Source organism: Xenopus tropicalis, chromosome 4, assembly GCF_000004195.4.
Source record: "Xenopus tropicalis strain Nigerian chromosome 4, UCB_Xtro_10.0, whole genome shotgun sequence".
Taxonomy (NCBI): domain Eukaryota; kingdom Metazoa; phylum Chordata; class Amphibia; order Anura; family Pipidae; genus Xenopus; species Xenopus tropicalis.
Window position 1 is genome coordinate 145,144,385 of NC_030680.2, and position 27,866 is coordinate 145,172,250.

At 40.5% G+C, this 27,866-nt stretch overlaps 1 protein-coding gene across 2 annotated transcripts in view; it reads right to left on the reverse strand.

Moving 5' to 3' along the window:
* synpr (synaptoporin) overlaps positions 1 to 27,866 on the reverse strand; it is a 115,291-nt gene that overhangs the window by 30,831 nt on the left and 56,594 nt on the right. For both annotated transcript variants that reach the window (XM_031900229.1, NM_001079221.1), the window contains 1 exon segment: positions 5,579 to 5,703. In XM_031900229.1, the coding sequence (XP_031756089.1) occupies positions 5,579 to 5,703 (125 nt within the window).

The following is a 27,866-nucleotide window of genomic DNA, read 5'->3' on the forward strand; positions in this document are numbered from 1 at the left end:
AATCATGGATATGGTGATGTATCCCTCCTATGTATCATTCTTTGCATCAACTAAAGGGTTGGACCTCTCCAACAATGGCTAAACCCGTTATAGCTGCTTCTGTCTGATAATGTAAATCTATTTTATAGCAAGTGCTCACACATATCTACTTTTTATTGTGACTGCGCGTAGGGGCATGAACCCATTTAGTAAAACACAAATCCCCTCCTGCCGAGCGAATGAATATTCTCTGGATTTCACTTGGCGACATTTAACAGAACAAAAACACCTTTGTTTCAGCCTTAAATACTCATCCAACAGAAATGTAAACAACCCCCTGCTCATTAATCCTGGTGCTGCTGTGTTGTACGTGATCTGCCCCACAAAACAAATGGGCTTATTTATCAATTTTTGAGTTTGTGAATTGGAGAGTTTTTTTCTACCTGCATTTAAAAAAACTCAAATGTTTACTTATCAATAAAAAAAATTCACAAATGAAAAACTTGATTGAATAAAAAAACTCGAACACCCAGAATTTGTCAGGTTACAAACCCAAAAAAGTCAAAAATCTCAGATTGAAGTGCCTTGATATTGCCTAGGGCAACTCCCATTGGCTTCTACATAACCTCGCAAGCCTCGCAAGTTTTACATTTGAGTTTTTGGATTTTTTGCACTTAATAAATATCAAACTATCAGTTTTTGAACCATAATTTGAATACTGGGAGTTTTGGAGCAAAAAGAAAAAATAATTTTGAATCATAAAAAAAAAAAATCGAATTTGAATGTTGATAAATGTTTCTTGTAGGAACACAAATTTTATTTTTTGAAGTTTGTATAGAGATGAAAATGTTGTATTATAAGAATATTGCTCTTTTCTTAGCTAGAATATTCCTATTCACAGCTGATATTAAGCACTCTTGCACCCCTTAGTGCCCTTGTACATGCCCCCTTCCCCCCCCCGTGGTCAAGAATGACACCTATTGCCTGTCACCCAGCATAAAGGTCAGGCCCTGGGTATCAGGATCTAGGAGAGGACCAGTCCCATATTGCTGAAGAAAAAAAGGTATCATTACATAAAAATAATCAGTGATACGCAAATTCTTCTTTACCATGAATTTTTGAAGAATTTTGTGTATCACCATATGGAACAGAATGATGATAGCCTCAGACATAGGTAGCCCAATATTCATGTTGCCTTACAAATAGATGATGCAAACAGTTTTTGTTTTGTGCTTTAATGGTGAAAGTGAGTGAGATACTGCAACTTCCAGCATACCCCAATAGCTGGTAAAGGAATTTTGGGAATTTAGCAGCAGCTCAACACCCAAGCTCAACCCAAACTCACCCCTAATCTACAATGGGAAACATAAATCAGAGTGTATCTGGCAAACCTGCTAGAGGGCCATGTCTACTGGGTCTCAGCTACTACCATAATATCATCCAACTTCTCCATGAATAGTGCATAACTAGTTCTCCTTTCCCAAGCCTGCCATGTTACCCTGGTACTGGGATACAACACCCTGGTTCCCTCCTACATTTTGACGTTAGAACCTTCTTCAGTCTCTGGGGCACTGAGGGCCACCACATCTACTCACACAAGCATGCAGTAGGGAATTTCTCTTTGTGTATTTAGCTGTGTGTGGAGTAAACCTGTTTTGAGGGAAATCCAGTTGCCACTTAAATAATAATGCTTCTAGAACACATAACAATGAATGCAAATAGGTAACTTTAAGGCCATATTCCAATAAACAACGCAGAATATAGGCAGTCGTAACTTCTAGATTAATGCTGGAGACACAAGAAGGCTGTGGCAACTTCATGTTTATTGGCCTCTGGTCACATCCAGACACACCAGGGTCAGATTTATCAGTATCCTACTATCAGTGTTTGACTGGCCCACAGGAAAACTCCCGGTGGGCCCAGGTGTCAGTGGGCCCTCCTGCTCCTGACCATTTGGCCTGTTTCATGGTCATTCCCATTCCTGAATAAGAACAAAGAGGAAAAATAGATGGAAGGATAGATGCTAGCATGTAAATAAAAGAGACTTGGAGAATTAAGTGAGGAAAGGAGGAAAATAGTTTGCAGAGTGGGCCCATGGTCTAAGGTTTTCTGGTGGCCCCTGGGGTCCCAGTCTGACACTGCCTACTATGTTTTTGGAGCGTTGGAGGAGACCCAGAAGAACCTGCCCATACAGAGGCAAACCATACAAACTGCTTAAAGAAATGCCAAACTCAAGGGTAAAAGCTTGAGATAGAAAAGGTGAACTGGCAAAGCTGAGACAGTCTACTGCCTTATAAACTGGCACATTGGCCATTGCCCTAATTTATCCACATGCCACCTGTAAGATAAGATATGAGGGGTCATGCTTGCACAAGTGCAAAGTCAGGGCACAAGAGCGCAACCTATGTTGCCTTCCCTGACTAATGCTGTCAAGGGAGCACAGAGACCTGTGGCTATTTGCACAATGCACATTTATACAGTGGGCAAAGGCAAAAAAATGGGCGATTGTGGCAAATCTTTTTCTAACCCACTGCATGAGGCATTGTAAATCATTGAGATGACTGTACCAGCTTGAATTGGAATCCTATCAAGGAAAAATACCAGTTTATTACTGAGATCAGAAGGTGCAAAATGAATATTTCTAATATATTTCATGCATCAGGCTAAACCCTAGTATCTCAGAGGTGCAGATGGTGATAATAACTTCTCTCCGTCGCTCACCCACAGATGTGCTGCTCAATTAATCAGCCTGGAAGACAAACAAGGTCTGGTGGAGTTAATACTCGCTCAGTGACTGCCCATTTCATTATGAAGCCACTGAAGATTCAGGAATAATAAGAGCAAATCAATGGCTTGCAAGCATCTTCCATCCCAGCTTGGAGATATTAATTAAATGGCATAATCATCAGATGAACACTGAGCTGGGCCATTTATAAAGAATGGAAATGACCAAAACAGGTCACCCAATAGGCAAAGACATTGGGAATACATTAATGGAACCAGCACATTAACAATGGGTTTATTTCTGAACATGAACCTTGCGTAATAGCACCGTATCTGGGCAAGAAAATCTGGTAGCACAGGTATATATAAATGTATATATTTACAGGTATGGGACCTGGGGTTTCCGGATAAGGGATTCATCTCCATACCTTAGGTACACCAAAAATCATTTAAACATTAAATAAACCCAATAGGACTGTTCTGCCCCCAATAAGGGGTAATTATATCTTAATTGGGATCAAGTACAGGTACTGTTTTATTATTACAGAGAAAAGGGAATCATTTAACCATTAAATAAACCCAATAGGGCTGTTCTGCCCCCAATAAGGGGTAATTATATCTTAATTGGGATCAAGTACAGGTACTGTTTTATTATTACAGAGAAAAGGGAATCATTTAACCATTAAATAAACCCAATAGGGCTGTTCTGCCCCCAATAAGGGGTAATTATATCTTAGTTGGGATCAAGTACCGGTACTGTTTTATTATTACAGAGAAAAGGGAATCGTTTAACCATTAAATAAACCCAATAGGGCTGTTCTGCCCCCAATAAGGGGTAATTATATCTTAGTTGGGATCAAGTACCGGTACTGTTTTATTATTACAGAGAAAAGGGAATCATTTAACCATTAAATAAACCCAATAGGGCTGTTCTGCCCCAATAAGGGGTAATTATATCTTAGTTGGGATCAAGTACAGGTACTGTTTTATTATTACAGAGAAAAGGGAATCATTTAACCATTAAATAAACCCAATAGGGCTGTTCTGCCCCCAATAAGGGGTAATTATATCTTAGTTGGGATCAAGTACAGGTACTGTTTTATTATTACAGAGAAAAGGGAATCATTTAACCATTAAATAAACCCAATAGGGCTGTTCTGCCCCCAATAAGGGGTAATTATATCTTAGTTGGGATCAAGTACAGGTACTGTTTTATTATTACAGAGAAAAGGGAATCATTTAACCATGAAATAAACCCAATAGGGCTGTTCTGCCCCAATAAGGGGTAATTATATCTTAGTTGGGATCAAGTACAGGTACTGTTTTATTATTACAGAGAAAAGGGAATCATTTAACCATTAAATAAACCCAATAGGAAAGGAGAAACAAAAAATGGTAGAATCGTTTTGGTACCAAAATATATTCACTGTAACTTACTTATCATGGAGTTTTCTTTTTAAACAGAAAAAGCAAATCTGTCAAAAATAAAGAATTGTGTGTTTAAATAGGACACGATGGGGATTTGCGCTGCCCTATTTCAGAGCATTCTGGGTAACATGTTTTCAGGGGTTCATGTTCACACAGAGCACACAGTATAGCACATGTGGGTACAGTACCTGCTGAGTAACCAATAGCAATAAGTCTATGGGGACATCATTATCTGCTCTGCCTGCTGCCATCTTCCTTAGCAACAGCCCCCGCTCTGTCCTACAGGTGATTTCCCTGCATATTGTCTATAACAAGCAGTTACAATATTTAATATTAGCCATATCTGGACGGAAAACTTTAAAAAATAGCTCTCATATTTCTCTCATTTGAGTCTTTTTTCCCCTCTACAGCTGCTACTCACTCACTCTAGGGCTCATTTACAATATTTCCAAGTGCAACTACAGGTATAGGACCCATTATCCAGAATGCTCAGGACCAAGGGTATTCTGGATAAGGGGTCTTTCCGTAATTTGGATCTTCATACCTTAAGTCTGCTAAAAAATCAGTAAAACACTAATTAAACCCAATAGGGCTGTTCTGCCCCCACTAAGGGGTAATTATATCTTAGTTGGGATCAAGTACAGGTACTGTTTTATTATTACAGAGAAAAGGGAATCATTTAACCATTAAATAAACCCAATAGGGCTGTTCTGCCCCAATAAGGGGTAATTATATCTTAGTTGGGATCAAGTACAGGTACTGTTTTATTATTACAGAGAAAAGGGAATCATTTAACCATTAAATAAACCCAATAGGGCTGTTCTGCCCCCAATAAGGGGTAATTATATCTTAGTTGGGATCAAGTACAGGTACTGTTTTATTATTACAGAGAAAAGGGAATCATTTAACCATTAAATAAACCCAATAGGGCTGTTCTGCCCCAATAAGGGGTAATTATATCTTAGTTGGGATCAAGTACAGGTACTGTTTTATTATTACAGAGAAAAGGGAATCATTTAACCATTAAATAAACCCAATAGGGCTGTTCTGCCCCCAATAAGGGGTAATTATACCTTAGCTGGGATCAATTACAGGTACTGTTTTATTATTACAGAGAAAAAGAAAATCAATTTTAAAAATCTAAATTATTTGATTAAAATGGAGTCTATGGTAATTCAGAGCTTTCTGGATATCGGGTTTCCCATATATATGTGTAGGGGTCATTTATTATGTGAAGGGCAGGGAGCAAAGTGCCAAAAAGGGGCACAATCCAACATGCACCTTAAAGAATCGCCACTGGCCTTTACCCAGAGCAGCAGCCGACCCAGGATGCAACTGGACCCCTTGCTACCTGCCCTGTACCAACCCAACCCCTGACCCAACACACAGGGTACAAAGAGCATTTTGGAGGAGAGTGTTTTTCCTTATATAAGTCAACATTTCTTACCTAAAGGGATAGGCGATGGCGATATCAATGCTCAGGTCGCTCTGGGTTTTGTTCGGACAGTCCACGCTGACTCTCAGTTCTCCAGAGTAACCGCCACATGTTGCAAATGCAAAGATTGCAAAAAGCTGTGGGAATGTTACATTGCATTAATCACACTGATATATATATGAATATATACAGCAAATGACACAAATAATAACACATAAGGCAAAACCCCTTATAATACACTGAAAGCCCAACCATAGCATTTCCCTCTGAGAAGTTCTTTATTGTTTGGATTCTTATTTGTTGGAATTTATTTCTGAGTTTCTTGGCTGTTTCGCCTGCCTGCCCAGCGCAGCACCATTAACAAGTATTTGCTTGGTCTGCAGATGCCCCTCGCTGGCACAGATTTCTCTCAGATCCCCATGCCAACTACTCCTCTTACTCTATTCCATCAACAAGTTGGGCACTTTCCTAATTGTATTTCCTGCCCCTCTGTCCCAATGGTACATTGCTTTCCTCTAACCATAATGGCTTAAGTACTCCGTCCAATTACAGCACATTTCCTCATCCTTTTCATAAGAAACTCAAGGTATGTTATTAAGTTTGATAAAATCATAGGCACAATGTTCTAAATACAGACAGGACATTCTGTGCCAACAGCCTTCTGGCTTCTCTACCCAAAAGGACTGCATGGCAGGCTTATTACAGTCATTTGTGAGGGGCCCCCTTAGCCAATAAAAAGTTGGCCCCTGGTTCATAAGCTCATTCAGTAGCAAAACGCAAGTATAAAGTACAGGTATAGGACCCCTTATCCAGAAACTCATTATCCAGAAAGTTCCCAAAATCCCTCTCCCATAGACTCCTTTATAATTAAATAATAATTAAAATATTGGGTTTATTTGATGGTTAAATGATTCCCGTTTCTCTGTAATAATAAAACAGTACCTGTACTTGATCCCAACTAAGATATAATTACCCCTTATTGGGGCAGAACAATCCTATTGGGTTTATTTAATGGTTAAATGATTCCCTTTTCTCTGTAATAATAAAACAGTACCTGTATTTGATCCCAACTAAGATATAATTACCCCTTATTGGGGCAGAACAGCCCTATTGGGTTTATTTAATGGTTAAATGATTCCCTTTTCTCTGTAATAATAAAACAGTACCTGTACTTGATCCCAACTAAGATATAATTACCCCTTATTGGGGCAGAACAGCCCTATTGGGTTTATTTCATGGTTAAATGATTCCCTTTTCTCTGTAATAATAAAACAGTACTTGTACTTGATCCCAACTAAGATATAATTACCCCTTATTGGGGCAGAACAGCCCTATTGGGTTTATTTCATGGTTAAATGATTCCCTTTTCTCTGTAATAATAAAACAGTACTTGTACTTGATCCCAACTAAGATATAATTACCCCTTATTGGGGCAGAACAGCCCTATTGGGTTTATTTAATGGTTAAATGATTCCCTTTTCTCTGTAATAATAAAACAGTACCTGTACTTGATCCCAACTAAGATATAATTACCCCTTATTGGGGGCAGAACAGCCCTATTGGGTTTATTTAATGGTTAAACAATTCCCTTTTCTCTGTAATAATAAAACAGTACCTGTACTTGATCCCAACTAAGATATAATTACCCCTTATTGGGGGCAGAACAGCCCTATTGGGTTTATTTAATGGTTAAATGATTCCCTTTTCTCTGTAATAATAAAACAGTACCTGGACTTGATCCCAACTAAGATATAATTACCCCTTATTGGGGCAGAACAGCCCTATTGGGTTTATTTAATGGTTAAATGATTCCCTTTTCTCTGTAATAATAAAACAGTACCTGGACTTGATCCCAACTAAGATATAATTACCCCTCATTGGGGCAGAACAGCCCTACTGGATTTATTCAATGGTTAAATGATTCCCTTTTCTCTGTAATAATAAAACAGTACCTGTACTTGATCCCAACTAAGATATAATTACCCCTTATTGGGGGCAGAACAGCCCTATTGGGTTTATTTCATGGTTAAATGATTCCCTTTTCTCTGTAATAATAAAACAGTACCTGTACTTGATCCCAACTAAGATATAATTACCCCTTATTGGGGGCAGAACAATCCTATTGGTTTTAATTACAGTTTAAATAATTTTTTTAGCAGAGTTAAGGCAGGAGATCGGAATTACAGAAAGACCCCTTATCCAGAAAACCCCAGGTCCTGAGCATTCTGGATAACGGGTCCCATACTTGTATATGTTGTACATATTTAATCCTGAATTTCCTGTTTAGAGATGCATTCATGCTTAACTGAACCCTTAGGCTGGAGTTGTTTGGTTCTCTGTGGTTTACGTTTAAATTAACTTTTAGCATGTTATAGAATGTCCTACTCATAGCAACTGTGCAAATAGTTTTCATTATTTACTTTTTTATAGTTTTGAATTATTTGCTTTCCTATTCTACACCTTTCCAGCTTTTAAACAGGGGTCACTGACCCCGGCAACCAAAAAAACTGCTGCTTTGAGCTTACAATTTTATTATTATTGTTACTTTTTATTCCTTCTTTTTCTATTTGGTCCCTTTCCTATTCAGATTTCAGTCTCTTATTCAAACCACTGGTTGCTATGGAAATAAGACCCTAGGAACCAGAGAGCTGTTATACAAAAAAGCTAAATAATTAAAAAAAAAACACAAAAAATGAAAACCAGTTGTAAATTGTCTCAAGTATTTCTATGGGTCATAGTAAAAGTTAATTCAAAGTTGAACAACCCCCAGGATATTGCTTGGGCTTTTTTTGTAGGATTTGGAGCACTAATTGTGTCACTTGCTACAGATTCCATAGGGTTCTATTTCTGCTATAGTCTGAAATATTTTTTAGTTCATTTAATGCTTGATTTACTCCTAGAGGGTTTGATTCATGGACTTATGGTGCCTTTGTGTGAGATTTTCTCAGTTTGAATGTACTGTATGTGTATGAACACTTGTTTCTGTATTTCTCTATATATATATATCAGTCTTAACCCATCACATCAGCAATTAGAGATGTAGCAAACTGTTCGCCGGCGAACTAATTCGCGCGAACATCGGGTGTTCGCGTTCGCGAAAATTCGCGGACTTTTGCCGATGTTCGCCACTTTGGGTTCGCCGCGTTTTTTTTTGGCGCTGCGTTTTTTCGCCTTGGTTTTCCCACCGCGTTTTTCCGCCGCGTTTTATCGCCTATGCATATACATAGGAATAGCTTGCGTTTTTTTTTTTTGGCGTTATTTTTTTGCGTTTTTTTTTTTTTTTGCGTTATTTTTTTGCGGTTTTTTTTTGGCGTTTTTTTTACAAGTATTTTTCTGAGAAGTTTTTGCCCTTGATCCCCCTCCTGCATGCCACTGTCCAGGTCGTGGCACCCTTTAAACAACTTTAAAATCATTTTTCTGGCCAGAAATGGCTTTTCTAGGTTTTAAAGTTCGCCTTCCCATTGAAGTCTATGGGGTTCGCAAAGTTCGCGAATATTCGCGAGTTTTGGCGAAAGTCCATGAACGGGTTCGCGAACATTTTTGCGCGGGTTCGCTACATCCCTATCAGCAATTTGTTTTCTTTGAGTATTCTGACTTCAAGAAGTCAATTAAAGCTGACTGCTGATTCTTTTCATTGGGTTAGAGGTCTAGTCAAACGTTGACACGTCCCTATGTCTCTATAAATGTTCCCGCTTCCGAGCTAATAGCCCCACAGAAACCCCTAATATACCTATAGCTGTAACCTATTCCTTCAGAAAGTAGGAATAAACACCATTTTTATATGCTGAAATCCAGCTGCAAAACAGTTCTACTCTCTCTGCATCATTTGAAATCCTGGCAGGGGAGGAGGGACTAAAACACTGATGTTACAAATTGTAAAAACTTCTCCCCAGCTTACAGACAGCATGCAGGAACTACATAACCCACAATGCATTGCAGTGTGATGTTCCTTTCCTTATTGACATCATGTGTGCAGCAGGGAATTGTGGGATTGGGAGGAGGCAGGCTGAAGGCTGAGGGCAGGCGACTACTGTTTTTTACTGTACATTTATTTGAGTCACAAAATAGTCAGCCAGATCAGCAGGGGAACAGGGGCGGGGCTTAGGGAACAGGAGGCAGGGCTTAAGGAACTGTTCCAAACCAGATTATTCCATTAAACATTATGAAAAGGCTGTATATTGTTTAATTGATGTATATTGCAAAGTTGCTTGAAATTATGTCTACTTTTCAGAAAGCTCAAGTTGTGTTTGGGTGGAGTTCCCCTTTATATAAATATCCTTAGAAGCAATTCCACCTTTTAAATTAAGCTCAAAGTGAGTTTAATTAACTTGAATTGTCCTCCTTTTTGATTGGTGGAATGCAAGTACCCACCCCCCAGGAGCAAGTGTAACTCTCCAGGGCACCTTTGCTATTTATACAACCCATTAGGGCGCCAGAATGACTTGGTGGAAAGGATCCAGCATGTCGCCCCTTTATTCTTCCTTTTATGGCACAGCCCAGGCTGTAAATCAAAGGGACCCCCCGGAGCGGAGACCCCACAGAAGCCGCTGTCGCTGTTTTCTAAAGGCTACATTTGCATGTGTTTAGCCATCGTTTTCTCTTTGAAGTGGATTCATCCGTATGTTGGCAGCGCAGTAACCATTTGATATTAATCATTCACCTTTTCTCTTTCTCCTTTCATTACGTATGAAGTTATCATTGCTGCCGTGTCCTGTAAATAATTCATGTTCTCTGGAATAGTATTTATATCCCGGGCTTTTATGATAAGAATCACTGGGTTTTTTCAATATTCCAGTCTTATAGATATTCACTTTTAGCTCTGGGCCTGATATAAAGTTTCCAGAGGTGACAAATGAGCCAGAGAAATGCAGGCAGCCTTAGCCTTACAGAAACAGGCCCAGGTCTCCTAAATTATAAGGTATCTCAGAATCCAACAAAAGGTAAATAAGGTAAATTGTGAGGCAATAAAGCCCCCAGGTTGAACAGGTCATTTTGATTTTAAAGCTCACTATGGATTTTATACATTTCCAGGCAGAGTCTTCTTTCTGCTCTGCGGTGTGCCAGGGGGTGGGGCTTCCTTCATTGCACAGGATCTCTACTCAGCCCTGACTGACAGGTGCAGCCTCCAATCATTTATACAAATTTCTACAGATATCAGATATTAGATAATAGTTAGATAGAGTTAGATAGATAGTTAGATCTTTGTTAGTTGGAGCCAGCGCTACACATTAGAACTGCTTTCAGCTAACCTATTGTTTCTCCTACTCCCATGTAACTGGAGGAGTCCTAAGCCGGACTTGGATTTCTTACTATTGAGTGCTATTCTGATACCTACTGGGAGCCAGGGTCGGACTGGGCCGCCGGGACACCGGGAAAAATCCCGGTGGGCCCCGGCCCTAGTGGGCCCCAGCGGCCCAGTCCGACCTTTGCCGGCGCTCCCCGCTACTGACTGTTCCTCCCCGACGCGTTCAATTTATACGCGCTCGGGGAGGACGTCAGGCGGGGGCCCTTCGGGGGGGTTAGGGGGGCCCTTGGGGGGGTTAGGGGACGCGGCTGGGGCACCTGCAGGGCCCCTGGGGCGGGAGCCCCGGTGGGCCCTGCACCCCCCAGTCCGACCCTGCTGGGAGCTGCTATCTTGCTCCCTTCCCATTGTTCTGCTGATCAGCTGCTGGGGGGGAGGGGGGTGGATATCACTCCAACTTGCAGCGCAGCAGTAAAGTGTGCCTGAGTCTGAGCTTTCAGACAGCGCTACACATTAGAACTGCTTTCGCCTAACCTATTGTTTCTCCTACTCCCATGTAACTGGAGGAGTCCCAAGCCGGACTTGGATTTCTTACTATTGAGTGCTATTCTGATACCTACTGGGAGCTGCTATCTTGCTCCCTTCCCATTGTTCTGCTGATCGGCTGCTGGGGGTGAGGGGGGGGATATCACTCCAACTTGCAGCGCAGCAGTAAAGTGTGCTTGAGTCTGAGGTTTCAGACAGCCCTACACATTAGAACTGCTTTCGCCTAACCTATTGTTTCTCCTACTCCCATGTAACTGGAGGAGTCCCAAGCCGGACTTGGATTTCTTACTATTGAGTGCTATTCTGATACCTACTGGGAGCTGCTATCTTGCTCCCTTCCCATTGTTCTGCTGATCGGCTGCTGGGGGTGAGGGGGGGATATCACTCCAACTTGCAGCGCAGCAGTAAAGTGTGCCTGAATCTGAGCTTTCAGAAGGAGCCAGCGCTACACATTAGAACTGCTTTCAGCTAACCTATTGTTTCTCCTACTCCCATGTAACTGGAGGAGTCCCAAGCTGGACCTGGAACTGGAACTTTTCAGCTCTAACTGATATCATGTTATTAAATAAGCCACGCAGTAACCATGTGTGTTTGCCTACTGGGAAGTTAAATCAGTTTTGCACAATGCTGTTTTACTTAGCAATGGCAGCACAGTATCTTTATATTTTTAATTTAATAATGTCATTCCATGTCAAGATTATATTAGGCTGAATGTTCAGTGCTTTGGTGCTACTACCCAGCCCTGCGGTTCTGTTAGGGATTTGCATTGCTCAATACAGTTTGTGCTTTATTCACTATCATTAAATCTATGATGCACAAATCACTTTGTTCTGAAGCCAAAGGATATTACGCCCATAAATACAAGAAAAGAGGCCTGACTCCCATGGTTCAATGCTGCTGGGGCCTGACACCTTGCTTAGTTTAATCTAACCTGATGGATTCTTTAACTTTGTCCCGTTGCCGTTGTTGGCAGATATTTTATTTCAGGTGTTTTTCAATTATTAATGAAGTTCAACTATTGGTTATTGGATCCTCCTCGGTATAAACTGCAGCAATAGGATTTATTCAATATATCAGCCTTTCCCCTGTTCTCATTATTGGTTCTGCCGGGGAGCTTGTTTGCCTGCTCGATGGCTTGTTTAGTTATTTATGTAATCGATAAACTTTGGGGGGATTTACTTTTCTGTGCAATTGTGTTTCAGCTGCATTCCCTGTACTTATTAAATAAGAGCAAATAAGTGGAACAATACTGCAATTTAGTGAAATATGGTGAATAAATCCAATAATGAAATACTTTGGTGACTACTGATAAAAAAATCTGTAAATATTTGAGTTTTATCTGCATACATCAGATGTGCTGACAGCCAATGAGAATGTAGGGGCTCATCACATGGCCCTAGATTTAAATAAATACCCCTTGCCCAGTATTACATTTAATATTAACACTCCCAAATAATATCCATTAGTCATTCTTTGTCCTTTATTATTATTTAATGACATTAGCAGCCAAAGAAATTCACATCAAAGAAATATCTTGTCCCACCATTGGGCTGCTAAGTATGCCCTGCTCTTCTCCCCCCACCCCAGGGTTGGACTGGGCCGGCGGGGCAAAGGGGGTAAGAGAGCTGCTGGGGGGCTCTTGGGGGTTGTGTGGGCCCCTGGGGGGCCCTTCACCCCCCAGTCTGACCCTGCCCCACCCCATGCCTCATGTCTCATATTCTGAACTTGCACAATGTCCATCAGACTTGAATGGAACACAGTGGGGGTCATTTATAAAATTCACGCAGCGCAGAATTATTTGCACAGCGAAATATGTGCCCTGCCCAGGTTTATATTTATAAAGCTGGGCAAGGCTGGTGCATTTAATGTGCAAGCATTATTGCAAATTTTTTATTTGCAGTGCGAATGTCCTTAAAAGCTTGTTGAAGGGAAACTATACCCCCAAACAATGTAGGTCTGTATAAAAATATATTGCATAAACAGTTCCTATGTAAAACCCTGCTTCATCTAAATAAACCATTTTCATATAACTGATGTATATATATTATATAATATATATAATATCGCTGGTAATTGCTACATATAGTTTGCAACCGTCTGAAGCTGCTGTGTAGCAAAAAGGAGAAAAGGCACAGGTTATATAGCAGATAACAGGTAAGCTCTGTAGAATACAATGGTGTTTTATCTGTTATCTGCTAAGTAACCTGTGCCTTTTCTCCTTTGAATGGCTGCCTCCCGTGGCTACACAGATGCTTTGTTTATATTAACTAAAGTAGGGTTTCTGAGGCAAACACCCCAGCTGTACCAGTGCAGGAATGGCTGCCCCCGGGGCTACACAGCGGGGTATTTATATAAACTATAGTAGGGTTTCTGTAGCAAACACCCCAGCTGTACCAGTGCAGGAATGGCTGCTCCTGGGGCTACACAGCGGGGTATTTATATAAACTATAGTAGGGTTTCTGTAGCAAACACCCCAGCTGTACCAGTGCAGGAATGGCTGCCCCCGGGGCTACACAGCGGGGTATTTATATAAACTATAGTAGGGTTTCTGTAGCAAACACCCCAGCTGTACCAGTGCAGGAATGGCTGCCCCCGGGGCTACACAGCGGGGTATTTATATAAACTATAGTAGGGTTTCTGTAGCAAACACCCCAGCTGTACCAGTGCAGGAATAGCTGCCCCCGGGGCTACACAGCGGGGTATTTATATAAACTATAGTAGGGTTTCTGTAGCAAACACCCCAGCTGTACCAGTGCAGGAATGGCTGCCCCCGGGGCTACACAGCGGGGTATTTATATAAACTATAGTAGGGTTTCTGTAGCAAACACCCCAGCTGTACCAGTGCAGGAATGGCTGCCCCCGGGGCTACACAGATGCTTTGTTTATATTAACTAAAGTAGGGTTTCTGAGGCAAACACCCCAGCTGTACCAGTGCAGGGCAACAGTGCATTGTACTGTAATTGCCTTTACACATGTAGGGACCCATAGGGTTAATCTGCCCCTATGGCTTTAAACCCTACCACTTCCTTATTTCTCCTGTTACTGGGCAAAGTCCCATGTATCTAGTTCACCCATATCTTATGCCTTATTGGTTATTTGGGTTGACCACACCTCTTGCAAACTCATATAGTGTTTAGCAGGAGGGTGTGGCTTCCTCTTTGGCTGCCTCTGTCTCTCAGGAACAGGTCACTAAGCCTGGGATCAGAATAGGTCCCATTAAAGCCTCATTGCCCCAGAGTTATCATCCACTCTGGTGAAGTTGGGGACAGGGACCCTATGAACGAGGACCAGTTACATAGTTACTCTTGTAAGAGCACTCTCTAGGAGAGTGAGATAGAGAGGGAAGGAACCAAGAGCAGTTTGGCTCCACCAAGGAAAGTAGTTGGAAGTACCTTCCATACAGGCAATGTTGCCTCAGCATAGGGCCACGGTTAAGACATAGGAGACAGGCAGAATCTCAAACCTATTACACAGTCAGCTGTAGGACTCTCAAGCTAGGGGTTATCAACCTGAGGACTGAGGTATCTATCCTGACTGTTCCAAAGGGGTGCCCAGCTGACCAGGTGCATTTACCCTGCCCAGATTCCCAAAAGAGGTGGGATAAACCGCTGTGTTGTCCTCTGAGTACTACATCATTTAACATCAGTATCTGCATTGTGAGTATAACCCTGCTGATTCAATTGTGTTTGACAATAAATTGTGCTATAGTTCAACTGCAAGAACCTTCTGGCGTCCATCTTTGCTAAATTGCACTGCACACAGCTACTGTGAGTTGTAGTTTCACTACACCCCAGCTCCGCAGGTCTCTTCCATATAGCGAAGGCCCATGGAAATACCCCATGCTCTAACACCTATACTAGCCTGGGTTTGACTATTTTATAGCCAAACAGGGGTTACATACACTTTCATTTTTTGGAGTTACTGTTCCTTTAAGGCAGGCACATAACTCATAGTGGTTCGACGTGTAGGCATCAACCCAAAGGGCAAACAAACACCAGACACAATTGTGTTGGCTCTGTGGCCCTTTACTTTGTGCACTGGAAAGCCATCCTAGTGATGGGCGTACTGGCATTATATTGTGGGATACATGGTGCCGAGGCCACCCATACACAAGGGGACCCTTTACAACCTGCAGGACATGCCCACAATGGGGCACATAAAGCTGACATGAGATAATACTGAGACACAGTATACATCAAAGCAAGATGGGCAACTTGACAGCCCCCATAAATGTAAATAAGGGCAAATAATTAACACCCGCCCCCCCCTGCTTCTCCGCACAAATGAACAGAACGCAGCCGCTTCCTCCAGGAAACGTTCATCATTAATACAAGTAAATACCTTCCTAGTGATTTCCCATAAGTGCGTGAATGGCGGCAGCAGCAATAAACACATAATAGGATTAATCAATAACTCCCCAATGCGCCACATCCCACTATTTATATCTATTACTGGAACAAAAAGCAACAGCGGCTCTGCTACAGATCATTTTTCCTTATTAATTTGGTGACAACAAAAATAATGGAATCTGGATCCGCGAAGAAGAATTCCTTTCATTAGCCGGAGTTCGCTTCCCAGCAATGGCTGCCAGCTTGTGGCGCGTATTTGGGTGAATAGTGGGCTTTTTGTGACATTTTTTTTTTCAATTAGTGCTCACTTCTTATTGAGTGCACAATGTATTAACTCAATGCGCTGAATTGGAGGAGTACATGCATCAAAGCATTAAATTGCGAGCAAATATCGACTTCCTAAATTATATTAAACCACCTCGGTTTTTTTTTTAACTCCTGATTGGAAGAGGCTGAATTTCTATGCCGTAAGCTAAAAATGAAAGGCGGTACTCACTAGGCTGTCAATAATGTTAATTTACCGAGTTCACTGGGGCAGAAAGACTTCCAAAACCTAATTCCTAGGTTGATTTAATACCTGTCACCAGCTATTTAAAGGGGAAAATGACTTTATCGGTAATATCATGTAAAATGAGATGCTTGGATAGACGGCATGTGATGTGAAAGACAAAGCCATGCCGCCATTAAAGGGTTGGGAAAAATGACAAATTTATAAATGAAGTTTATAGGGTCAGGTAGGACTGGTAGGGTCAGACTGGGTCAGTGGGACACTGTGGAAAAACCCGGTGGGTCCCAATGATCCGGACCAGCTCCCCACCGGAAACTATGGGTGTTCCCCCTGAAACCACCCAATTGGGGCTGCAAGGAAGAAGTACAAGATACATGTGGGGGGAGGTCTGAAACATTGGGTAAGAAGTAGTGATGTGTGGGCTGGTGGGATCGGGCAGACCTCGGCACATCACCTGCAGGTTACGGGCGGGGAGGGCGAGCGGAAGAGCTCAACCCAAACCCGCCCGCAACCTTACACTGCAGGGAGGGCGAGTGGAAGAGCTCTTCCGGATTCTCTAAGTCCCACCCCTTTTGTGACATCATTGCGGGGCAGGTCAAGCATGGGTCTATAAATAGAGGAAGGAAGCGGGGTTGGGTAGGGTTCCAGTTGGGGGCGGGTTAGGGTTGGGTGGGGGTAGAGAAAATCCCAACCCACACATCACTAGTAGGGAGCTCACAACTGGAATGGAGCCCATGACTGGGGTGGGTGTGGGGACCCCTGAGGTGGCAAACCTGGTTGACCTCTGACACCCAAGTCCGGCGCTGGGTTCTTGTTCATCTCCCTTTAAGGGAAGCAGAGTAACATCATTCAATGGCTGGGGCCATTTTGTGATGTCATTGTGGGGCGGGTCAGGCGTGGGTCCATAAATATAGGAAGGAAGTGGGGTCGGGTAGGGTTCGAGTTGGGGGTGGGTTAGGGTTGGGTGGGGGTCGAGAAAATCCAAACCCACACATCAATAGTAGGAAGCTCACAACTGGAAAGGAGCTCATGACTGGGGTGGGGGAGGAGGGCCCCTGAGGGGGTGTGGGGACCCCTGAGGTGGCAGACCTGGTCTGACGCTGGGTTCTTGTTCATAGCCCTTTAAGGGAAGCAGAGTGACACCATTCAATGGCGGGTCCATTTTGCAAGGACACAGTGTTGATGATATCAGTTGTACATGGTGCCCAGTGGTGCTGCCTCATTTTGGGGCAATGGATACCATTTTATTTATGTTTTTTGCTTGGTGTCTTTCCAATTTGGCATTAATGTTATAATCCAATTGATAGGGTTCACTGGCGCCGGAGGGTGAATTCACAAGTGCTCATCATCATATCTGATATCTAGGGTTATTGCCCCAACCAACCAGATAGTAAGGCACATGCCAGACAGGACTATGAACAAAATAGGACCTAGAGAGAAAAATTCTAGCTTCAATAGCAATACACTTGGGGCAGCTAGTTAATCGTTCTACATTTTTTTCACTTCTTTGGCAACAATTTATATCAGGATCACTGGTCCTATGCACTAGAACTCAATGCTAGAGGAGATACCATAGAAGATACCGCCATGGGCAGAAGGCCCTGGAGATGCCAAACAATAAGGCTAACTGCTCTCTATGGAAACCCAGGAGAAACAAGAGTTGAACCTAAACACCAGTCCTTGGTAATGTGGCTCAAGATGACCAAAGAGGACTCTAGTAGCAAATTATCCAATGCATTCCATTTAGAACCTTCTATATCAATAAGGATAACAAGAATAACTTAAATATGTTTAGATATCTTTTCTATCTATTACGGGTTTATGATATATTATTTATATGAATATTATAGGTTTTATATGGATAGGATTTATCTGAAAATTGGCTAGAATTTCATTTCCATGCCCCCCACCATTTACTAGACATCTTAGAGTAGACATTATAGGGTTTTCTGTGTTTTTTAAGCACAAATGCTTTCTCCTGACTGGTGGTGGTGCCATTATATCAGAAGAAAACTGTCTCTCCTATTGCAAGTGACCTTTGCCCCAAGACGACTATGTATTGGCACATTACGAAAATCAAATCTGACAATGGATTTGTTGTTTCAGTGAGATCCCTTAACCCTTTAGCCAGTTTGTATACATCAATACCATATTTACATGTTATACAAGCAGGTCAATGAATGAAAAGAATGGAATCATTATTCTGAATTACCTTTTTACTGCAAGCTATGGATATATTATTATTCAGTATTATTTCCAGCTGGGTGGTATTGCCATGGGAGCCAGTGGGTCCCCATTGTGCACTAGTACCTTCATGACTAAGCTTAAAGACCTACACATTTATTGTGATGTGGATGTCAGCAGACATTGTGGAGATATATTGATGACATTTTTGTGTTGAGGTGGGGCGATGTTGAATCCCCGTTGCAAGTTGAAAGAGATTTATTCTTTCACCTCTTTTTTTACTTGTCAATAAAATTCACTTTTTATATGTGTTAGTGTACACTGTCCTCAATAGAAGCTATTTTCTATGAATTGTTACATAGATAGATATTGAACAATGATGGAAACAATGGGAGTGCTGTGGTCCACTATTATATATATATGTTTATACCTTCCAAGGGTTTTCAAGTGATCCATGTCTCCAAGGCTACTGTAAGAAAATCAAACCCACAACAATCCGACAATGGATTTGCTGTTTCAGTGAGAGCCCTTAACCATTAATCTTTGCTTTAGGAGGTCTTGCCGTAGTTAGAAACACATTTCTGTTGGTTTTCTGTCCTGCCTGCCTGTGTATGGATATGACCCAGTATTATTATTTATTATTATTATTGTTTATATAGCGCCAGCAGTTTATGCAGCGATTTACAGAATAGGGGGGTACAAAAGACAAAAGACAGAACAGTTAACATGTACATATAAACAATTCACAAAAATGGGTTACAGTTACATTGGATGAGGATTGGAGACACTAGGGGGAGGGCCCTGCTCGCAAGAGCTTACATTCTAAAAGGGAGGGCGGCTGAGACATAAGGTCAAGGTAACTAGCCTGGCGTTAGGGTTCATGTTGGTGTTTACTGATAATGCTGCACCCAGATGGGTATAATGTGTTGCTATCTAGCACCATTCTCAGCCTTCCCAGCACAGAGCTTTCCCAAATGTCTGGGATTATGTAACTCATTAAAAGTACATTATCCATCGCAGACACTTAAAGAGCGATCCATAACCTGACACATAGCGTTAATGGACTATTGATGTTTTTTGATAAACCATATCTTCTGATAGACGGCACTGTATAAATATAACCATGGAAGTAATACAATACACATCACTCCCGCTGGCTGCTTTTCATACGAAACGCATTATGGGGGGGATACAGTAGGCATTACTCTCTTTATGGCAGATAACTGCGCAATAAAACCTATTGGCCAAGGTAGGAAGGACTTTAATGAGCTTCATGCTTGTATTTACTAACATAAGTGGGCTTTTAAACTGATTTAATGATAAACAATGATAAAATCAACTTTGCTCCCTGACAGGATCAATGTTACTGCGGAACATTGGTCAGGACCGATTATTAGTCTATCATCTTGGGTGGGGATAATGGCTGGAGCAAGCCAAACTGCCAAACTAAATCTCTACATGTGCGGCCAACCTAAGAAATAAATCAGGGACTGAAAGTTAAGGGCAACACAAGCTCTAATGATACCCCAGGAAGGCATGTAACATCATGTGACATCTTTAGATCTGGCCTATGATGGGGTATCATTCCTGAAGATCAGCTATTGCAGCTCTACCATCCATTAACGACGGCCATTAAAGAGTCCCTATCACATGACACTTAGTCTGTGGTTACATAAGAATTTCTAGAAAAAATAGAATTTTCTAAAGCACAACTGTTTCTGAGGCCATTTCCCTTTAATAGTTGGCAGAGTAATGTGCTTGGTGGGAGTTTGTTAGTTCAGCTATCGGCTAAATGAATGGCTGCTATATAAATTAGATGCTGAAGCGTGCATCATAATAAAGCAATGAATCATTTCCAGGTGGGTTTTTTTTTTGCGGAATTATCCAAGATAAATGAAGGCTACACGAAGGGGCTTATTTATCAAAACTGAAGACAAATATCACCGGTGATGTTGCCCATACCGACCAATCAGCAAATTCTTGAATACTGTAATTGGCTTCTATTTTTGCGAGACTGCTGCAAAATTTTATTACGAAGATTATCGCCATGGAAAAATGCGGCAACAAAAGGGAGCAGATTATCTCATCACTATGCTGACTCTGGCTGTATTTGCTTTAGATTTTAATGTGTGTAAATTGATTGGGATTTGTAATAATACTGAGTGATTTACCTGCCTACAAAATAGCTGTTTATTGGCGTTGATGGAAAAAACTATGGCCAGACAGTTTGCCGCAGATGCCGGTGCACATAGGCCATGTATATACAGGTAGGGGATCTGTTATCCAGAATGCTCGGGACCTGGGGTCTTCTGGATAAGGGGTCTTTCCATAGTTTGGGCCTCCATGCTTTAAGTTTAATAAAAAATCAGTTAAACATTAATTAAACCCAACAGGATTGGTTTCCATCCATTAAGGATTCATTATATCTTAGTTTGCATTAATTACAAGGTTCTGTTTTATTATTACGGAGAAAAAGGAATCATTTCGAAAAATTAGAATAATTTGTTTAAAATGGAGTCTATGGGAGATGGTCTTTCCGTAATTCGGAACTTTCTGGATAATGGGTTTCCGGATAATGGGTCCTATACCTGTACTTTCACCACTGATGGGCCCTACAGTCCATTGTGCACTTGGGCCCATAAATCCTTCCATCTTGCAAATTTGATAGATCTTACATGGCAAAATCTTATTATAAATCAAAGTAGAAACTCAGCTGTCAATGGATAAGTACAAATGTATGTATGTAGCCAACTGATATCTACTTTTTCCTCTCTCTCTCTCTCTCTCTCTCTCTCTCTATCTATCTATCTATCATCTATCTATCTATCTATCTATCATCTATCTATCTATCTATCTATCTATCTATCATCTATCTATCTATCATCTATCTATCTATCATCTATCTATCTATCATCATCATCTGCTGATTGGTTGCTATGGGTAACTAGACCCGTAGCAAACATTGTAAGAGTTAATATAAAGCCCCATAGAGTACAACATTGTAGATTCACCCCGCCCAAAGTCAATTCTTTGATATAGAGAGACTCCCATTCCTACTCCTTTAAATTAAAGAGCTAAGAAGGAAAATTCAAGCATGGAAGACTTTCTATTTTAAAGAGAGATTTGTTTTTTTTCATAATATTTAGATATGTTGCAGGGATTGGCTTTGGTCTTTTGCAGATAAAACAAGGTATTGGCTGCGAGTAACAGTGATAAGGAGTTCCACAAGCAACAAAGTGATATTTCAACTTGAACAATGGATGAAAAAACAATTTCCATGGAATATGCCAAGATATTTGCCTTCCAGTTGGCACGGAAACCCCCTTTTTTAATCAGCTGGGCAACCAACGCCAACAAGTGATATTTCCCAATTAAAAAGTTCTGTGGCACTTAGATGACATCATTAAATGAAAGTGGTGATTGATGGTCCAATGAGAGCGACCCAGACCGACCCTGCTGAAAGTCACCATTGGATCCAAGTACTTTTATAATCAGCTCTCCACACTCAATATAACTCAGATTTACTCCTCATTTAAATTAATATATCTGTTTAATTAATATATCTTAAAAACAATTAATTAATGGGCATTTATTATGGTTAATAATGGTTGTTTCTGTAGTTGTTTATTTATGAGCTGCTCAACCTAACATTCTGTTTTCTATCTGCAACCAACCGAATCATGCTGTGACTCGCAGACAGATTTCCCCTGCTCTGATTGGCTGATTTCAACAGCAGACAGATATTTATGACGCGCTACTGACATACAGCATGGTCTAGTTGCTTGCAGCAGGGAACGTGTGTTAAGTTGAGGAAAAACACTAATATCTTATAGAATATAACAAAAAACCATTAAACATTTGTGAAAGAAATGATTAAACATCAGGGGGGCTCATGTTTATAGCAAATACAGCATTAAAGTCACTGCCCCTAAGGAGCCTACAATAGACAGGTTTGTGAGATGAGTAGTGGGTCCCCTCTTGGGTCCCAAGGTGGTGGATGAGGCCATGGCTGAAAGTCAGTTTGGTGAGATTTGGTGGTGGATATAAGACCATTAGACCGTCTCAGTGCAGGTATGGGATCCATTATCTGCAAACCCATTATCCAGGAAGTTCTATATTACAGGAATGCCATCTCCCATATCATCCATTATAAACAAATAATTTTAAACAAAAAATGTCTCCTTTTTCTCTGTAATAATAAAACAGTACCTGTACTTGATCCCAACTAAGATATAATTACCCCTTATTGGGGGCAGAACAGCCCTATTGGGTTTATTTAATGGTTAAATGATTCCCTTTTCTCTGTAATAATAAAACAGTACCTGTACTTGATCCCAACTAAGATATAATTACCCCTTATTGGGGGCAGAACAGCCCTATTGGGTTTATTTAATGGTTAAATGATTCCCTTTTCTCTGTAATAATAAAACAGTACCTGTACTTGATCCCAACTAAGATATAATTACCCCTTATTGGGGGCAGAACAGCCCTATTGGGTTTATTTAATGGTTAAATGATTCCCTTTTCTCTGTAATAATAAAACAGTACCTGTACTTGATCCCAACTAAGATATAATTACCCCTTATTGGGGGCAGAACAGCCCTATTGGGTTTATTTAATGGTTAAATGATTCCCTTTTCTCTGTAATAATAAAACAGTACCTGTACTTGATCCCAACTAAGATATAATTACCCCTTATTGGGGGCAGAACAGCCCTATTGGGTTTATTTAATGGTTAAATGATTCCCTTTTCTCTGTAATAATAAAACAGTACCTGTACTTGATCCCAACTAAGATATAATTACCCCTTATTGGGGGCAGAACATCCCTATTGGGTTTATTTAATGGTTAAATGATTCCCTTTTCTCTGTAATAATAAAACAGTACCTGTACTTGATCCCAACTAAGATATAATTACCCCTTATTGGGGCAGAACAGCCCTATTGGGTTTATTTAAAGGAACAGTAACACCAAAAAAAGAAAGCTTTAAAATAATAAAAATATAATGCACTGTTGCCCTGCACTGGTAAAACTGGTGTGTTTGCTACAGTAACACTACTATAATTTATATAATAAGCTATTGTGTAGCCACGGGGGCAGCCATTCAAGCTGGAAAAAAGGAGAAAAGGCACAGGTTACATAGCAGATAACAGATAAGTTCCGTAGAATACAATAGTGTTTTTTTCTGTTATCTGCTATGTGCCTGTGCCTTTTCTCCTTTGAATGGCTGCCTCCATGGCTACATAGCAGCTTATTTATATAAATTATAGTAGACTTTCTGAAGTAAATACACAACTTTTACCAGTGCAGGGCAGCAGCACATTATATTTTAGTTACTTTTATACACTTTCATTTTTTGGTGTTACTGTTCCTTTAATGGTTAAATGATTCCCTTTTCTCTGTAATAATAAAACAGTACCTGTACTTGATCCCAACTAAGATATAATTACCCCTTACTGGAGGCAAAATGATCCCTTTGGGTTTAATTAATGTTTAAATTTTTTCTTCATAGACTTATGGTATGGAGATCCAAATTACGTACAAAAACCCTTATCCAGAAAACCCAAGGCCCCAAGTATTCTGGATAATGGGTCTCATACCTATAATAAAGCAGATTCACTCTCGCTACCAAATATTCATATATATTTAACCTCAGCAGCTAAAGGTCCTAATGTTGAATTAAACTAGATCAACTTCACAGGAATATATTGGGCATCTAAACCCTTATATAAAGGTTCCCACCCATTCAGACCCAGCTAAGATGCCCTAATGGAGCCAGTCAGTCTGGGATTGGTATCTAGCACAATGAAGAGTTCTGCCGTAGTTGTGGACCTGGGACCTCCTGATAGCAAACACATTGTTTTTCTTAGGCAGAGTTATTACTTATATAATACACAAGAGCAATGAATATCTTGTAAATTATATCCTTATAAACAGAGCTCAGTGATTTCACTGGTTATAATCGGTCACATGACTCAATGGTCTTTATAAAAGCTCTCTGCCTTTGGCCTTGTGCTTTTATATGGTCTTAGAACTCCTCAGTGACTTATAATATCCCTATATTTTACAATAGGGGGTACTTTATTCCCTATATATTATAATGAGCTCCTCGGGGGCTTATAATATCCCTATATGTTACAATAGGGGGCACTTTATTCACTATATATTATAAGGAACTCCTCAGTGACTTATAATATCCCTATATTTTACAATAGGGGGTACTTTATTCCCTATATATTATAATGAGCTCCTCGGGGGCTTATAATATCCCTATATGTTACAATAGGGGGCACTTTATTCACTATATATTATAAGGAACTCCTCAGTGACTTATAATATCCCTATATTTTACAATAGGGGTTACTTTATTCACTATATATTATAAGGAACTCCTCGGGGACTTATATTATCCCTATATGTTACAATAGGGGGCACTTTATTCACTATATATTATAAGGAACTCCTTTGGGGCTTATAATATCCCTATATTTTACAATAGGGGGTACTTTATTCCCTATATATTATAAGGAACTCCTTTGGGGCTTATAATATCCCCATATGTTACAATAGGGGGACTTTATTCCCTATATATTATAAGGAACTCCTCAGTGACTTATAATATCCCTATATTTTACAATAGGGGGTACTTTATTCACTATATATTATAAAGAACTCCTCGGGGGCTTATTATATCCCTATATGTTACAATAGGGGGCACTTTATTCACTATATATTATAAGGAACTCCTCAGTGACTTATAATATCCCTATATGTTACAATAGGGGGTACTTTATTCCCTATATATTATAAGGAACTCCTCAGTGACTTATAATATCCCTATATTTTACAATAGGGGGCACTTTATTCACTATATATTATAAGGAACTCCTCAGTGACTTATAATATCCCTATATTTTACTATAGGGAGTACTTTATTCACTATATATTATAAAGAACTCCTCGGGGGCTTATTATATCCCTATATGTTACAATAGGGGGTACTTTATTCACTATATATTATAAGGAACTCCTCGGGGACTTATATTATCCCTATATGTTACAATAGGGGGCACTTTATTCACTATATATTATAAGGAACTCCTCGGGGACTTATAATATCCCTATATGTTACAATAGGGGGTACTTTATTCACTATTTATTATAAGGAACTCCTCAGTAACTTATAATATCCCTATATGTTACAATAGGGGGCACTTTATTCACTATATATTATAAGGAACTCCTCGGGGACTTATAATATCCCTATATGTTACAATAGGGGGTACTTTATTCACTATATATTATAAGGAACTCCTCGGGGACTTATAATATCCCTATATGTTACAATAGGGGTACTTTATTCACTATATATTATAAGGAACTCCTCGGGGGCTTATAATATCCCTATATGTTACAATAGGGGGTACTTTATTCACTATATATTATAAGGAACTCCTCAGTAACTTATAATATCCCTATATGTTACAATAGAGGGCACTTTATTCACTATACATTATAAGGAACTCCTCGGGGGCTTATAATATCCATATATGTTACAATAGGGGGCACTTTATTCACTATATATTATAAGGAACCCCTCGGGGACTTATATTATCCCTATATGTTACAATAGGGGGCACTTTATTCACTATATATTATAAGGAACTCCTCGGGGACTTATAATATCCCTATATGTTACAATAGGGGGTACTTTATTCACTATTTATTATAAGGAACTCCTCAGTAACTTATAATATCCCTATATGTTACAATAGGGGGCACTTTATTCACTATATATTATAAGGAACTCCTCGGGGACTTATAATATCCCTATATGTTACAATAGGGGGTACTTTATTCACTATATATTATAAGGAACTCCTCGGGGACTTATAATATCCCTATATGTTACAATAGGGGTACTTTATTCACTATATATTATAAGGAACTCCTCGGGGGCTTATAATATCCCTATATGTTACAATAGGGGGTACTTTATTCACTATATATTATAAGGAACTCCTCAGTAACTTATAATATCCCTATATGTTACAATAGAGGGCACTTTATTCACTATACATTATAAGGAACTCCTCGGGGGCTTATAATATCCATATATGTTACAATAGGGGGCACTTTATTCACTATATATTATAAGGAACCCCTCGGGGACTTATAATATCCCTATATGTTACAATAGGGGGCACTTTATTCACTATATATTATAAGGAACTCCTCGGGGGCTTATAATATCCCTATATTTTACAATAGGGGGCACTTTATTCACTATATATTATAAGGAACTCCTCTGTGACTTATAACATCCCCTATATTTTACAACAGATAGTACATTGTTCACTATATAATAAATTCCAGCTCATTATACTAACACAATTTAGCAATGTTTATTTCAATTTTTATAATAAGCACCTTCCCATCTTCGGATACTGAGGCCTTACACTGCCCAATGGAATGAATAGAGGGCTGCAGCTGTCGGTGTCTATGATTGTTTTGCCCCACAGACAAATATACAGTGCAGCTGTGTCTGTGCATCTCTATGACTGTTTGCCCACGCGCATGGAATGTACTATGCAGCTGCACCCTCTGTAACTGCTTTGCCCTGGAATGCACAGTGCAGCTGTAGCTGGGAATCTCAGAGCTAGTTTGCCCCACAGAGGGGAATATAGAGGGCAGCTGTGTCTGTGCAACTCTATGGTACAATTGCTTTGCCCCGCAGAATGGAATGCACAGTGCAGCTGTAGCTGGGAGCCCCAGAGCTAGTTTGCCCCACAGAGGGGAATATAGAGGGCAGCTGTGTCTGTGCAACTCTATGGTACAACTGCTTTGCCCCGGCAGAATGGAACGCACAGTGCAGCTGCAGCCGTCAGTCTCTTGTTTTGCACTCAGCTATACAGTGCAGCCGTGGCACCTCTGTAACTGGTTTGCCCTGCAGATCAGAATATTGGGGGTTAAATAATAAAAGACACTAAGTTTGCCCAGAAGAAGAAACCCGTAGTAAGTAACCTTCCAGCAGGTAGAAATTACTGGACACCTGTTTAAAAGCAAAGAGCTTATTGGTTGCTATGGGTTACTGCCCCCACACCCTCCCCCAGGGGCCCCATGCCTCAGTTGTGAGATCCACCCGCACGTATTCTCCCTTCTCATGATCGGTATGGGGGGGGGGGGGTTGTTTAAGGTCAGAGAGAAGCACCCAGGGTTTGAAACAGGTAGCAGGTCCACCAGGTTTTTTCCCGGTGTCCCGCCTGTCCAGTCCGATTCTCAATTCAACACAGAATGCGATGAGCTCTGTCCTAACTGTCAGTTCTGGAGCACCGTGACCTACAAGTCAGCCCTTTCTTTCTATTGTCTCTGATGCCTATTTATTATCAGGGAGCAGACTCTGCACATAAGAGGTAGGTGGGGGTCCCAGGCTATAAATGAAGCCCCTGCCGAGAATATTTATGACAAATA